Genomic DNA, 12,210 nt, shown 5'->3' on the forward strand with positions numbered 1-12,210 from the left:
ACTGCCTTTTTCCTGCCCCGTGGCAGCGGGGGCGTGTGCTTTTAAATAGGCTTCCATTATAATGGACAAAGTGCTCACGGCTGTAATGATGCAGCGTGGTTCGCATGGGCACCTGCTGCAAGGAATAAAATGGGGCCTTCTCATTAGCCTGGCACCTCGGTCCCTCCGGCCCGTGGGTCCTGGGTGCAGTTGCGCCGCCTGCGTACTCGATGCCCGCGCCACTAGCTCACGATACATCAAATCGTAGGTGTGAGAACATATTGGTTTGTAGCGGCAGTGTGAATTATGTGCAAGATGTATCCGAATGGACCAAACGCAAGCGTGGCAAACGAGACGTAAAAAATGGAAAAGTTACAAATGGGACGGCAAAAAAAAGGAGACAAAAAAATAATCGCAGGCCTGAATCGCGACCATTCGTCAATCAACCGTGGGGACGGATCGTCGCATCGCGTTGCTCGACAGCAGAGTTGGCCCGACGCTCGCTCGTGTTTGCGAGCGACTGTTGCCGTTGGCGACTGGGCACGCATTGTAAGTTGACCGCAGGTCGACCGTGCATGCCAAGACGCGACTTCGCCAAACTGGCCGCAATTCCACCTCCCCCCCTCCGCCCGCCCGCCCGCCCGCCCGCCCGCCCCCTATCCCAGAGAGCGGCTACGCAGTCCTGTGTCTTTATATAGGCATACGCCTGGATTCACTACGAACAATTGGACCGGATTCGCAGTGCGGGGAGGGGGGGGGGGTGTGTGGCGGTATTGACGGCGGTCGTTCTGACGCGAGGTCCTCGGGAACAACGGGGCCCGTGCGTCCACATCAACCGCAGTTGGTGGATTATTGCGCAAGATGTTTCGCGCAGGAATGCGTGGCTGGTTCCGCTTTCGCGCTGCTGTCCAGTTCGTCAACTCTTTGGCCGCTCCTTGCATTGCTCACTGGCTTTGGATCGTGTAGTGTTTATGATTAGTACGCAGTAAAAATGTATGTTGTTGTTTTGTCCTTATGACCTCTTGGAATTATACCGAGAAACAGAAAGAGGAACACATGGATCTGAGAACATAAGCGCTCTGTCAGCTCTTTGACCACTAAGACATTTTTTTAAGTGTGCTTGGGCAGGACGCATCACGAGCAGGGATGATGGCTGGTGGTCAAGACTAACGACGGAATGGCAGCCAATAGAAGGGAACACGCCCGAGAAGACGGCAACTACAGAAATTAGAGCGATGAAAGCATCCAGTCGTGGATGGAAAGCATCCAGTCGTGGATGGATCACGGCTGACAATGACGATGTGACCTATGTCCTTCCTACCTGTGTGTCCCCCCTGCTCCCTTTCCCCGGTCTCGCGTGCGACCCGTCCCGCCCGTCCTCTCGCCCTCCCCGCCCGTGCCCGTGTGTGCCCGCCAGGTTTGAGCTGATGTCGCTCTGCTGGCAGTACAACCCCAAGATGCGGCCCAACTTCGTGGACTTCATCTCCATACTGAAGGACGAACTGGACGCATCCTTCCGCGAAATGTCATTCTTCTACAGCGAGGAGAACCGGCAGCACGCCGAGCCCGAGGAGAGCGACCAGGACGGCGAGAACACAGAGTGCTCGCCGCTCGACCCATCCAGCTCCGGCTCGGGAGTCGGCGAGCCCAACGGGGCCAGCCTACACGGCGGCAGCGGCGGCGGCGGCGGCGCGGCCTCCGCGCAGGCTGCGGGCGGGGCGCGGTGCCGCGAGAACGGACCGCTCTCGCTGCACTTCCGCGGCGGCAGCCAGGCGAGCCCCGCGGCCGGGCCGGCGGCGGCGGCGGCGGCGGCGGCGGTCGCGGCCGTGCCGGGCGGCTGCGCGGGCAGCGGCGGCTGCAGCAACTACGAAGCGCACCAGCCGTTCGGCGTGTCCAACCGAGCCAACGACCCTCGCTACAGCAGCCCGCCGCTCAGGTCGTCGCCGTCATAACGCCGGCGCGGCCGCCGTAGGGGACCCTCCGCCGTTTGTGCGCGCCCTGTAACCTCCGGCCTCGACGCGACGATGCGGTTTCAGCAGGGGGATGAGAGGGAGTTGAGGCGGCCCTTCCACCAAAGTGGTTTTTAATTGTTTCGTTGTTGTTGCTTGTTCGTTCCCATTGGTTTGTGACGAGACGGCGGAGCGGCCGGGTTTAGGGGACGGCAGGAAAAGCCGTTTGCGATTGTCCCTCCGTCTTGAAGCCGGTGTCCCTCCGGCGCCCGCCGTGAAGCGGGCTACGGAGTCGCCCGGCATCTTGAGAGTCGGGGCGACGTCGCCGCGGGACCCTGAATCCGATCGGTCCGCTTTGAAAAGCCATCGTGTAGGAGGAAGAGTTCCGAGTCTCCACTTTAACTACCTTTTTAATTTCATTCTGTTGGCAGCGAACCAATCCACGGGACAGCTTTTGGAGCAAAGAGCAGCACCTCTTGGTTTTTCAAAGGAGGAAGTTTTTTTTGTTTGTTAAAGAGGCGACAAGCAGTGTTTGTGCCGGCCTCTGTTGACCCAGCTACACACTACTATCAAGAAGTGCACCCGCTCGGCAGAACTGTGCGTAGCTTTATTCTCACTACAGTTCCAGCACTGTCGATAAGAAAGCAGAACTTTCCTGGGGCACGGAGAGCGACTGACGACGAATTTGTGAAGACTTTTGAGAGGACCCCGAGGGAGGAAGGTTCCTTTGTGGGTTTTGATTTCCCCACCCCCACCCCCCCCCCCGATTCAGCTGCGGAATCTTAAGATGCCAAATGTACACGACGTTGGTGGAATACACGAAAACGCTTTTCATTAGTTTTTTTCGGAGGGTTTGTTATTTTGTCTCGTGTTGGTGACCTTTGTGGCCCCAGTGCTGCTGCTGCTGCTGCTGCATCTGCTGCGTTCCTCAAGATCTTCCGTTGTCCCCAACGGAACGGCATATCGGGCACCATTTTCACGAGCTTGTGCGTTGGCCGCCGTTTCCGTCTCGTCGTTCCGATCTCGTGACCGGGCTTGCGTCTGTGCGTGGGTCAAGTTTTGTGCTTTTCGAATGTTTCAAAAGCAGTGTGTAATGGTGAAGAGAGGGGTGGCAGGTGTTCTGGGAGAAAGCTAACAGCACTTAACTCAATATGTTTGCAGATCCCTTACAGGGGATTTTGTATTTTTGTTTTACTCTCTTCGTTATGCGTTTTTCTTATTCTCTGAGCCTACACTTACAGTACTGACAACTGCTGCTAAACAGTGCTTACACATTACAAACAGGAACATTTGCTTCGACGTTTGTTCCTCATCCGAAAATCGCGCACGTGCAAATAAGCGCCGTGATCCGCGGCTGTACATAAGGAATGTTGGAGGGAGCTCGGGGGTGCGTCTGTCGCTTGTGCTTTGCATTTTCCTGATTAACTGTGATAGGCATTTAGCGTTTGAAAAACAAAGTAATTGTTTTTTCTCGTTAATCTGCTGGGGTTTCTTTTTTACTTCGTGAAAGCAGAGTGGTTCACCCAAGTGGCAGGAATTGCCTCAACAAAATAAAATGGTTTTTTATTTCAAATTTGCGCAACCAATAATAATGATGATCATTACCTTTTAGGAAAAAAGAAAAAATCTGAGGTATAATTTTAAGAGGCCGTTTTATTTCATAAATGTTTCCCCCTCGTGCCCAGGATGCTCTCTGCAGTGTTCACGCCTAATCACGATGGAGTTTAGTTCCGAAGGGACGGAGGGCAACGGTTGCAGTCCGTGCGTCCGTCGCCCAATCCATCGCCTGCGCTTACTCTCAAGCTTCGCACGTGGCCGTGCCCCCTCCTGCGACTGTAGGGTCCGGCCGGCACGCTCGCACGTCTGCCCGCACGTCTGCCCTCCGGCCCGCACGCCGCAGCAGCAGACCCACCAACTCGTTTCGACCCTCTGCTGCTTCTGCCGCCACCGTTTTTGTTATTTCAGATCTCGCGCCCTTTCGTCAGGGTTGCGCTTCTATTCCTCATTTCGTTTCAGTTGAAACCGCGACCACTGTCGTCGTCGTCGTCGTCTTCATCATCATCATGGTGCATTTCAGATATCTGTTTTAACCGTTTATATTCTCATCGGTAAACACTACAAAGAAGCATCTCTGCAAACTCAGGTGTAAACCAGTTCCGTTACATTCAATTACCGGTTGTATATATTCATTACGGGAGTACTTTGGGAGCTGAGGATTGTGGGAGGAAAGGGGGGCAAATGAAGCTGGACGGGAAGACGTTGGTCGGCCCTCGCCGGACTTTGAATCGTTGCGTAACTTTCGTAGTCTTTCCGACTGTTTTTGTTTTTTTCCTGTAGCGTTTTAATCAATTCCTCACCGAACCTTTTGTAATTCTAAAGATTTTCATATATTTGAAAAGAGAGCATTTGCTATGTTATTTATTTTGTGATATTATCGAGAGAAACGAGGGGGAAGAAAGAGGAAAGTGCGCTGTCGTGTGACCGTGAAAAAGGAATCGCGCTGTTGAAGATTTTAAGAAATGCATGTCGTTGATAACAAAACAAAAGTTATTATTTTGCTGTTCAGTTAGTTTACAGTGAGAGTCCATCTTGCTACAAGTTGTCTTCAACCATCTCCCTAGTCGCTTTTCAAATAAATGTTTTCTTTTGTGTTGACGGTAAACGTAAAAAAAAAAAGATAGAAAAACAAACCAAACCCCTTACCCCCAGCAGCAGCACTGCGTTGCGGTTCTCATGTTCGTTGCAATGTCTCTGGACCACTCACGGTGTGGTCTTTTATTACCTCAACTCACTCCAAGCTGCTCAACACCGGTTTCCAGTGAGGGACTACGGCCCTCGCTTCGATCCCTTGGCGCGAGACGGCACCTGGCGCTCCACAGGGCCCAGAGGGGGGCCGGAACTGGGCGGGTCGGGCGGGGTTCCGGCAGGTGGAGGTCACCTGCGTGGGACTCGGACAAAAGAGAAAACACAGTTACAAAACACTGCGTGAAACCCGACGGGGTTGCGTACAATGCGGCTCGCGACAAGAATAAAAGGTGAAACTTAAATCGACTTCACATCGGTGCCCTCGCACAAGCTGGCAGCTCGCGAAATCTTAAGGCCACGCGGCCCGACGCGACGCACCGCTTAGCCCAGAGTGTTCGCCGCTCCTCGCCTCGTCAGGCCGTAACAAAGCGGCGACTCTTCTTCGTTCGCGCGAAGCTCGGCTCGCCGCGAGCGGATTCCGCGGGGGCGGGGGGGGGAGGGGGATCCGCCATTCCCACGCGCGTGCGCGCGCTCCATCTCCTCGGCGGGACGTGCCCACTGGCGGCGGCCGTCGGTCCACTTTGCCCAGCCGCGTTGTGGCGTCTCCGCGGTCTCGCACGGCCACTTTTTGTTGTTGTTGCTGTTGGTGTTTTTTGTGAAGTTCGCGTTTAGGACTTAACTTTCCCGTCATTTTTGGTCTCGTTTTGGAGGACGACAAGCGTGCCGAGAGACATTGGTCGGAACCTTGCGGCTCTGCGTTTGGAGGGGCGAGCGGCGAAGGGGTGTGGGCAGTGCGCGATCGTGGGCCTGTCCTGACGCGGTGACGGAGGCATGCGTGGCCCCGTGTGGCAGCCAGGACTTCCCTGGGCCCATCGATAATTATAATCGATTATAATCGGCAACGCTCGCTCGCGCCCGGCGACATCGTCTCCCTTCAATTCGGAGTCGGTGCCAGCTCTTATCCCCGCTGCGAACACCACCCACCCACCTCCACTTTTGAGTGACCGGTTTTTAATGCATCCTGGGTCTTCATCCGACTCCGTAGCAACGTGTGTGCAGCTTGTACTTCAAAAATGCGGCATCGTTTGCCCGACTCAAACACTCGTGAACATTTTCCGAAACGTTACAACCGTTTTCCACGAACAAAAAAACTACGAGAACTTAAAAAAAAATCCCAACTCACTGAAAATGCCTTAGCCCTCCTGCGTAAGTAAACAGCCGTGCGTATGCAGTTCTAAATTTTGACCGTGTTTTGACCCAGACGTTCACCTATCAAGGGACTTCCGTCACAGGCAATGCCGGGCGTCGACGTTCCAGCACAATTGCGTCAGTCACATGTCACACTCGACCTCGGCAAGTTGAGGTTTTGGGCAAAGTGCCTTTTGTCAGTACACGGACTAACCAACCCCGGGGGTCTGTTTGTTTCCACGTTTGAGACTGGGCCCCGTTTTCAGCGGGCTTGCGTTGTCTCGAAACAAATGTCCTCGCACAACGGCGCACCCAGCTGGCTATATCGGCACGTGAAACACTCTACCTGCAATCTTCTAAGAAAACGACGACGTGCCAGTTCCCGTGTCGTGATGTCGTGATCGTGACCTGCTGGCCCCCCGTTCATCCGCGCGTTTGACCCCCTCCGACCCCCTCCCCTCCCCCCCACGGCACTTTGTGTCGAGAGGGGAACCCGCGCGCGATTGTGCAGTCGGCCGTGAAACTCGTCAGACGCCAGATTTTATTTTTAAATCATGACATCGCATACTGTTTTCCACAAGAAACTGTAAATTGTAACATAATCACGCTAAGTCAGAGATGACGATATATATTAAAAACAAACAAAAAAACTCTAAAAAGAACTAGAAATCTTTATTTGGTGTGATTAATCGATGACACCTATATTGTCATGCCGAGGAGAAGACATTTCCTGTTAATTGTATTTATTTTTTTCTGAATGTGTTTTGTAGTTAAATGTTTGCCTTACGCGTTTGCTGTCTGAGCCCTTGCCTTACTCTGTAAGAAAAAAAAAATCCAGCTTCTGTACGGAGTCGTCTTTGCTTGTATACGAACACGCGTAAGTCTGCGCGCGTTTTATGCGGCCACACGGAGCCCTCTTTGGTTGCAGGGCAAGAGAATCGATTGACTTGACCACGGGGAACGGTGCTATTTGAAAGCATTGAAGGAGCTGCTCCCCCCCCCCTCCGTTCGAATGTCCACCGCTTCGGGAGCTGGGGGTTGTGCGCGTGGAGTGCAACTCCTGCATGTTTTAAGGCTGCCCGTAAAACAAAATACATTCACTGTGCGAACACAAGAACCACCTTCCTCTAGCCCGTGCTAGAGGAATAATGGCGACAGCGAAGAGGACTCTCGCGGGTTTCTGTTAACACTCGCCAACGCCGCGATTTCGGCCCCCCTCGGAAGTGTGATTCGTGTTAGTAACAATTAGCAGCGGTGGCTCGGGCCATAGAGGCGCGCAGCAGAGGAAGCGTCGCGTCCCGTGGCGCTACGTCGACAGCTGGGGGCACGGGAGAGCAGCAGGAACCCCTCCTGCCGAGGGAGTGCGTAAGGAGGATGTTGTTTGGGGCTGCTTTGTGTCAGTCGTGCAGAGGTCGCATCTTCCCCTGTCCGTTGCAGGTGGACAGAGCCGATGCCCTCGACGGCTTCAACCTCGGTTGACGAAGCGTTATTTTCAACAACAACAACAACAACGATGATTATCATTATTATTAACTCGCTCGTCGGTGGGGCCCGTTGCCCGCCCCGTCGATTGCGGTGTGAGAGACGACGACACAGTCCCCTCGTTGCAGCGCCGGTGCGACTCGGATCCACGTTTCAGTACGCCGACAAAGTGAAAACAAAATTAAAGGGATTTGGTTAATGAAGGCGACATGAGGAAAACATTAGCGCCTCCCCCCACCCACCCTTATCCCTCACCGCTCGCCCCTCCCGACCCGGCAAGCAAAACCCCCTCTGAAAATCCCTTTCAAACAGCGTCCCTTGTGGAGATTTGCGACAAGTTGCAAATGACGGCTCTCTCGCTCGACCTTCAGTGGAATTTTCCACTTTGGCACTGAGAGCCAGGGGTTGTAAGGGCACCGTGGACGCGTCTCAACTCTCAGCCGTGCCGCACGTGGGAGCGTCGGGTTGTTCTTTGTTCGTTTTCAGTTGATATTAGCAACGTTGTACGGTTCGTGTGACCCCCCCACACACACACCCCTCCAGCCACTAGAGGCCACTACAATAAGCATAATTTTCCCCACGGCGGTTTCTCGGGGAGTAGAATTGCGATTCCCCGCAGTCGCGACACAACCAATCGCGTGCTGATACGGCCGAATCTTTACACTTCACCTCACCCGGACCATTCATTTAGACGCCGGGCGTAAGAAAATTCACCCAAAGGTGTGTCTTTTTTTAAAATGCAACCGGCTACCCATACCCGTGTCATATTTTGTGGCAGGGCTGGCGGCTAGCGGCGGCGTGCGTGATGACGCAAGTTGGGTCCGTTCAGGCGAAGCCGCAGCTCGGATCGGGCGTGGAGTGCGCAGAGTCGGAGCCGGAGTCGCGGTAGCAGTGGTGGGGGGGGAGGGGGTTGACGGTCGCCGCGCCTTGCCAAGTCTGCACACTCCACTTCGAGCTCGCTGCGGCAGCAGTCTCGCCCGAGTCGATTTCGGTGGCTTTTAATTGGATCTCGGAAGGCCACGCGGGGTTGAGTCCGGTTCGTTGTGGGTGGGAAACCTGCCCCGTGAATACGAGGGGACGTGAGGTTGGACTTTGCAGTGGCCGGGTGGTAGAGCTGAAATAGGGTTGGATCTGTCCGGGCGGAGCTTTGATAGTGTATCCCCCTAAAATGCGTGAGTTTTTTTTTCTCCGGGCACTCTGGATTCCTCAAACATGCCGAGCACTTGTTCATAAAATTGGCCAACCATCTGGACGCAGGACCCTCCTGAAGGAAGCTTGAGTCAGCGACGCTTTCCCGTGTAAATAAAGGGTAACGCAATTATTGTCATATAAGGAGGCGACTGGCTACATCAAGGAACACAATATATAAAGTGATCGATTGAAGCCCTGTGCCAAAAAATATTCACCTTATATTCGCATCAGTTCTTGATCGTGGTTAAATTACAGCTTGTGTGCGGTGATCCATAAATGGAACTTTGCATGGATCCGTCGCTTAAAATAATTGGACATTTAAGGAAGTTTTATCGTTAAAAAAAACGTTCATAGATGTTGAGGACATGAATAAGGCCCAGAGCCAGAAACATCTTAATTAGGTGACGTGTCAGAAACATGAGTGTGGTCATGGTCTCGGATTTGGCAGTGCATCAAATGTCAATTGCATATCTCAAATGTTCATTCTCACGTCGGTAATATACATGTCGTTCCCACATCTCAATCCCACATGTCAGTCCCACATGTTCACGTTGATCTGGCTTGTCGATCAACATATCTCTAGCACACGTCAAAGTGGCATGTCAATCTCACGCGTCCTAATTGCATGTCAATCCTGTGCCGATTTCACGCCGCTCTCGCTTCTATCTGAAACGTCACTCTCCGCGCGTTATTCGCCTGCCAATATTCCAGTCTCGCTCGAACGATCGATGGCGCACCTCGTCTCGCGTGCGAATCCCACCTCAGTCGCGCCGATTGTTAATCCGTCGTCGCCAAAGCCGTCGAAACTCTTTAACGATTTGTCACCACGCGTCTTTGTCGGGTAGTAACGACGCGCCCATGGACTAAAATAAGATTCTTACCCCCGCGAAGCAGGCGTCGAATCGCGAGGGTAAAAATCGATCGTTTTAACTTCGCGTAGCGGGTGGGTGTGGGGGACGTTGGCGCATTGTTTGACACACTGCACTACGAACCCGGCCACCCGAGTTTGATTCTCAACCGCGACCAACGTTGCGTTGATCTTCGAATTGCTCCTTGCTGGGTCTCTTCCTCCAGGGACCCACAGTGAATAGAGTCAATCCGCGGCCCGTGACCGACGCGGGGCGAGGTCATCCTTCCTCATCGTGAATTGGCAAAAGGGCCGTTCCACGTTTGTACTCCCTGTTCGTAATGGGTTCATCGTAGGACTTCTGCCGCTGCCCACTGTATGCCGTGAACTTCACCACAATAGGAAAACAAAGGTGAATGGATTCAACTCAATCGTCTAATTGTGGCCCCCGAATCATCGCAAACGGTTCATGGAATGGCGAGGCGGGGGCGGGCGGGGGGGGGGGGCGTCTGGCAGTGCTTATCATTACAGGTGTCCGAATCCTGGTTTCTCTGCGATGATGATGGTGGTGGTGTTGGTGGTGGTCAAAACACGCTGCTGCATGCCCTCGTTGGGGGTGAAACTGTGGACAGACAGGCCGCGGTTTTTTTCGGAAGCGTTTCCCCGTCGACGGTGGCGCTTGCATTGCTCTCGACCCATGCACGTGGCTCTGCTGATGCTTCAAAATGTAACCACCCGTGATGTTATTATGCATTGGCCGGTGACGTGAAAGGAATCTTGCTTTCGTTGGTTCTTTGTAGTAAAAAAAAGAAAAATCCTCTTTTATTTTTACCTAACGTTAAATCTCCTGCGTAATGAATTGTGCTGCTATTTAAAAAAAAAGGTGTTGATATGCGAGGTGACATGAGCATCAACAGTATTTAAATGCATCGTTAGTGTGCATACAGATGCACTGTCAGTGACATGTGTTAATTAACTTAATTTAAAATGGACAGCACATGTGAATGTAGTAGTAATTTTGGCTGAAAGTCTGGCAGATTTAGAAGAAAAAAAATGACCAATCTGTCACCTCCGGGATAATTATTGAGACGGACTGAAAACGGGAATTTGTTCCATCTTGAAAGCACAATCTAGCGTGTCTCTAGATTCAGTACAGTATTTAAAAAAAACATGGTGCAGAACAGTCCCATAGCTGCTTCGAGAGGCCCCTCGCTAAGTTGTCCCTTCAGCTGAGCCGGTTGTGTCGGGAAGCACCTCGAGAGGGCTTGGAGAGAGGACAAAGTTTGACGACCCAGTCTCCCTTTGCGTGCCATGCTCGAGCCCAGTGGTGTAGCGTGGTTGGAATGGGGCCCTGGCGCAAACTATTAAAGGGGGATGGGGCGGGGGGCTCGGAGGTGGTTGTGGAAGGGAAGCTGCCCCCCCCCCCCCATCCATCCCTGGTCAACCTCTCCCTCCCCTTTGTCGCCCGGCGCCTGGGCCCCTCTGGCCCGTGGGGTCCCCCGGGAGGGGTCTGCAGTTGCACCGCCTGCACACCCCGACAGCTTACGCCACTGCGAGTTCCACATTGTACTCGCTCATCCTGTCGATTTATGGAACGTGACTAAATATTCAACGTTTCTCCTTTTTTTTTTATAAAGACAAAACATTAATTTGCGTGAATATGGGGAATTCTGATTCAGATGTTTCCAGGGTTTGTGTAAAAAAAACACGTACGTCACGTTGTAGGGCGCGTTTTAATTTGTATATTCTGAAAGAAGAAAGTTTATTTTAATTATTTGTTGCTATAATCTGTGTAAATTGTGTACAGTTGTATTGTGTCCGTTTTAAGCTGCACCTAGATTTGCTTTTTCCTTTCGGCTTTTTTCATAGCAAATTGCTGTTACTGTACTCCTGGTTTAAGTCAATAAATAATAGAGAGAGTTTGTGTGTCTGTGTACACACGCATATATATATTATCAGTATGTGTGGTCTTTATTTTGTCACTTTGTCTATCATAAAATATTAAACCAATAAATGCAAACGTGTGATAGTTTTTTTCTCCCCATGCCGCTTATTAACTGTTGCAGTTAATAAATGTCACTTATTTATCACCATGCAGAACAAGGAGAGCATATACCACAGACAAGCACCGGCACCAACAACTGGCCAAGCTTGTGGTCTGCCAACAGGGAGCAATAACTGTGCGTATCATACCATGTGGGTCACTTGTGAAAGACGTCGTGGAATCTTTAATGCCCCCTGTGAAGCATATGGGGCGCAGCTTCTATGGTGAATGCCCCCACAGTAATTGCCGGGACGGCAGCTCGATTCCAACCTCGAACCCCTGCAACAAGCGGCATCGCCGCCCCAGGCTGAGGTTTTCCTGGCGAAACAATTGGGAATTATTTTGTAACTTTTCAACAACTCGTTTTAATTGGCTGCACCGAACTCTGGTCACCACGCCACTGCCGTGCCAAATTAAACCAGGTTTCCAGGGATGATTAACCCTGGTGCATCACCGCTCTCAGAAACCGAACCGGTGCACGCATGTGTGACAGTCCGTGGGCGAGGTGTGTGGAGGCTCATAAAGGATGCTCCTGGCCACTCAACAACAACGGAGGGCAGAGGAGCAGCGCCCACAACAATGAGCAGAGCGCCGGGTGACTCAACAGTGAATTGTCGCAGTGGGGATCACAAGTGGTACATCTGTCATCACAGTCAATCGACTAACGCCTCCGCATGTCCCGTGACCTGCCAGCGAGCCTTCCATCACTTAACGTGGCCTCAAAGTGCACCTAGCCTGGCATAACCGCTGGGGTGACATCTTAGTGGCGAATGGTAGCTCTTGTT

The 12,210-nt window shown here is 52.5% G+C and overlaps 1 protein-coding gene across 3 annotated transcripts in view; it reads left to right on the forward strand.

Moving 5' to 3' along the window:
- LOC116950613 (insulin-like growth factor 1 receptor) overlaps positions 1–11,401 on the forward strand; it is a 125,705-nt gene extending 114,304 nt beyond the window's left edge. For all 3 annotated transcript variants that reach the window (XM_032968519.2, XM_076073034.1, XM_076073035.1), the window contains one exon: positions 1,397–11,401. In XM_032968519.2, the coding sequence (XP_032824410.2) occupies positions 1,397–1,931 (535 nt within the window). In that variant the 3' untranslated portion in view covers positions 1,932–11,401. The remainder of the gene's footprint in view (positions 1–1,396) is intronic.
- The last annotated feature ends 809 nt before the right edge of the window (positions 11,402–12,210 follow it).

Source organism: Petromyzon marinus, chromosome 40 (genome assembly GCF_048934315.1).
Source record: "Petromyzon marinus isolate PM22_M1 ecotype Great Lakes invasive population chromosome 40, UKy_Petmar_22M1.pri1.0, whole genome shotgun sequence".
Taxonomy (NCBI): Eukaryota; Metazoa; Chordata; class Hyperoartia; order Petromyzontiformes; family Petromyzontidae; genus Petromyzon; species Petromyzon marinus.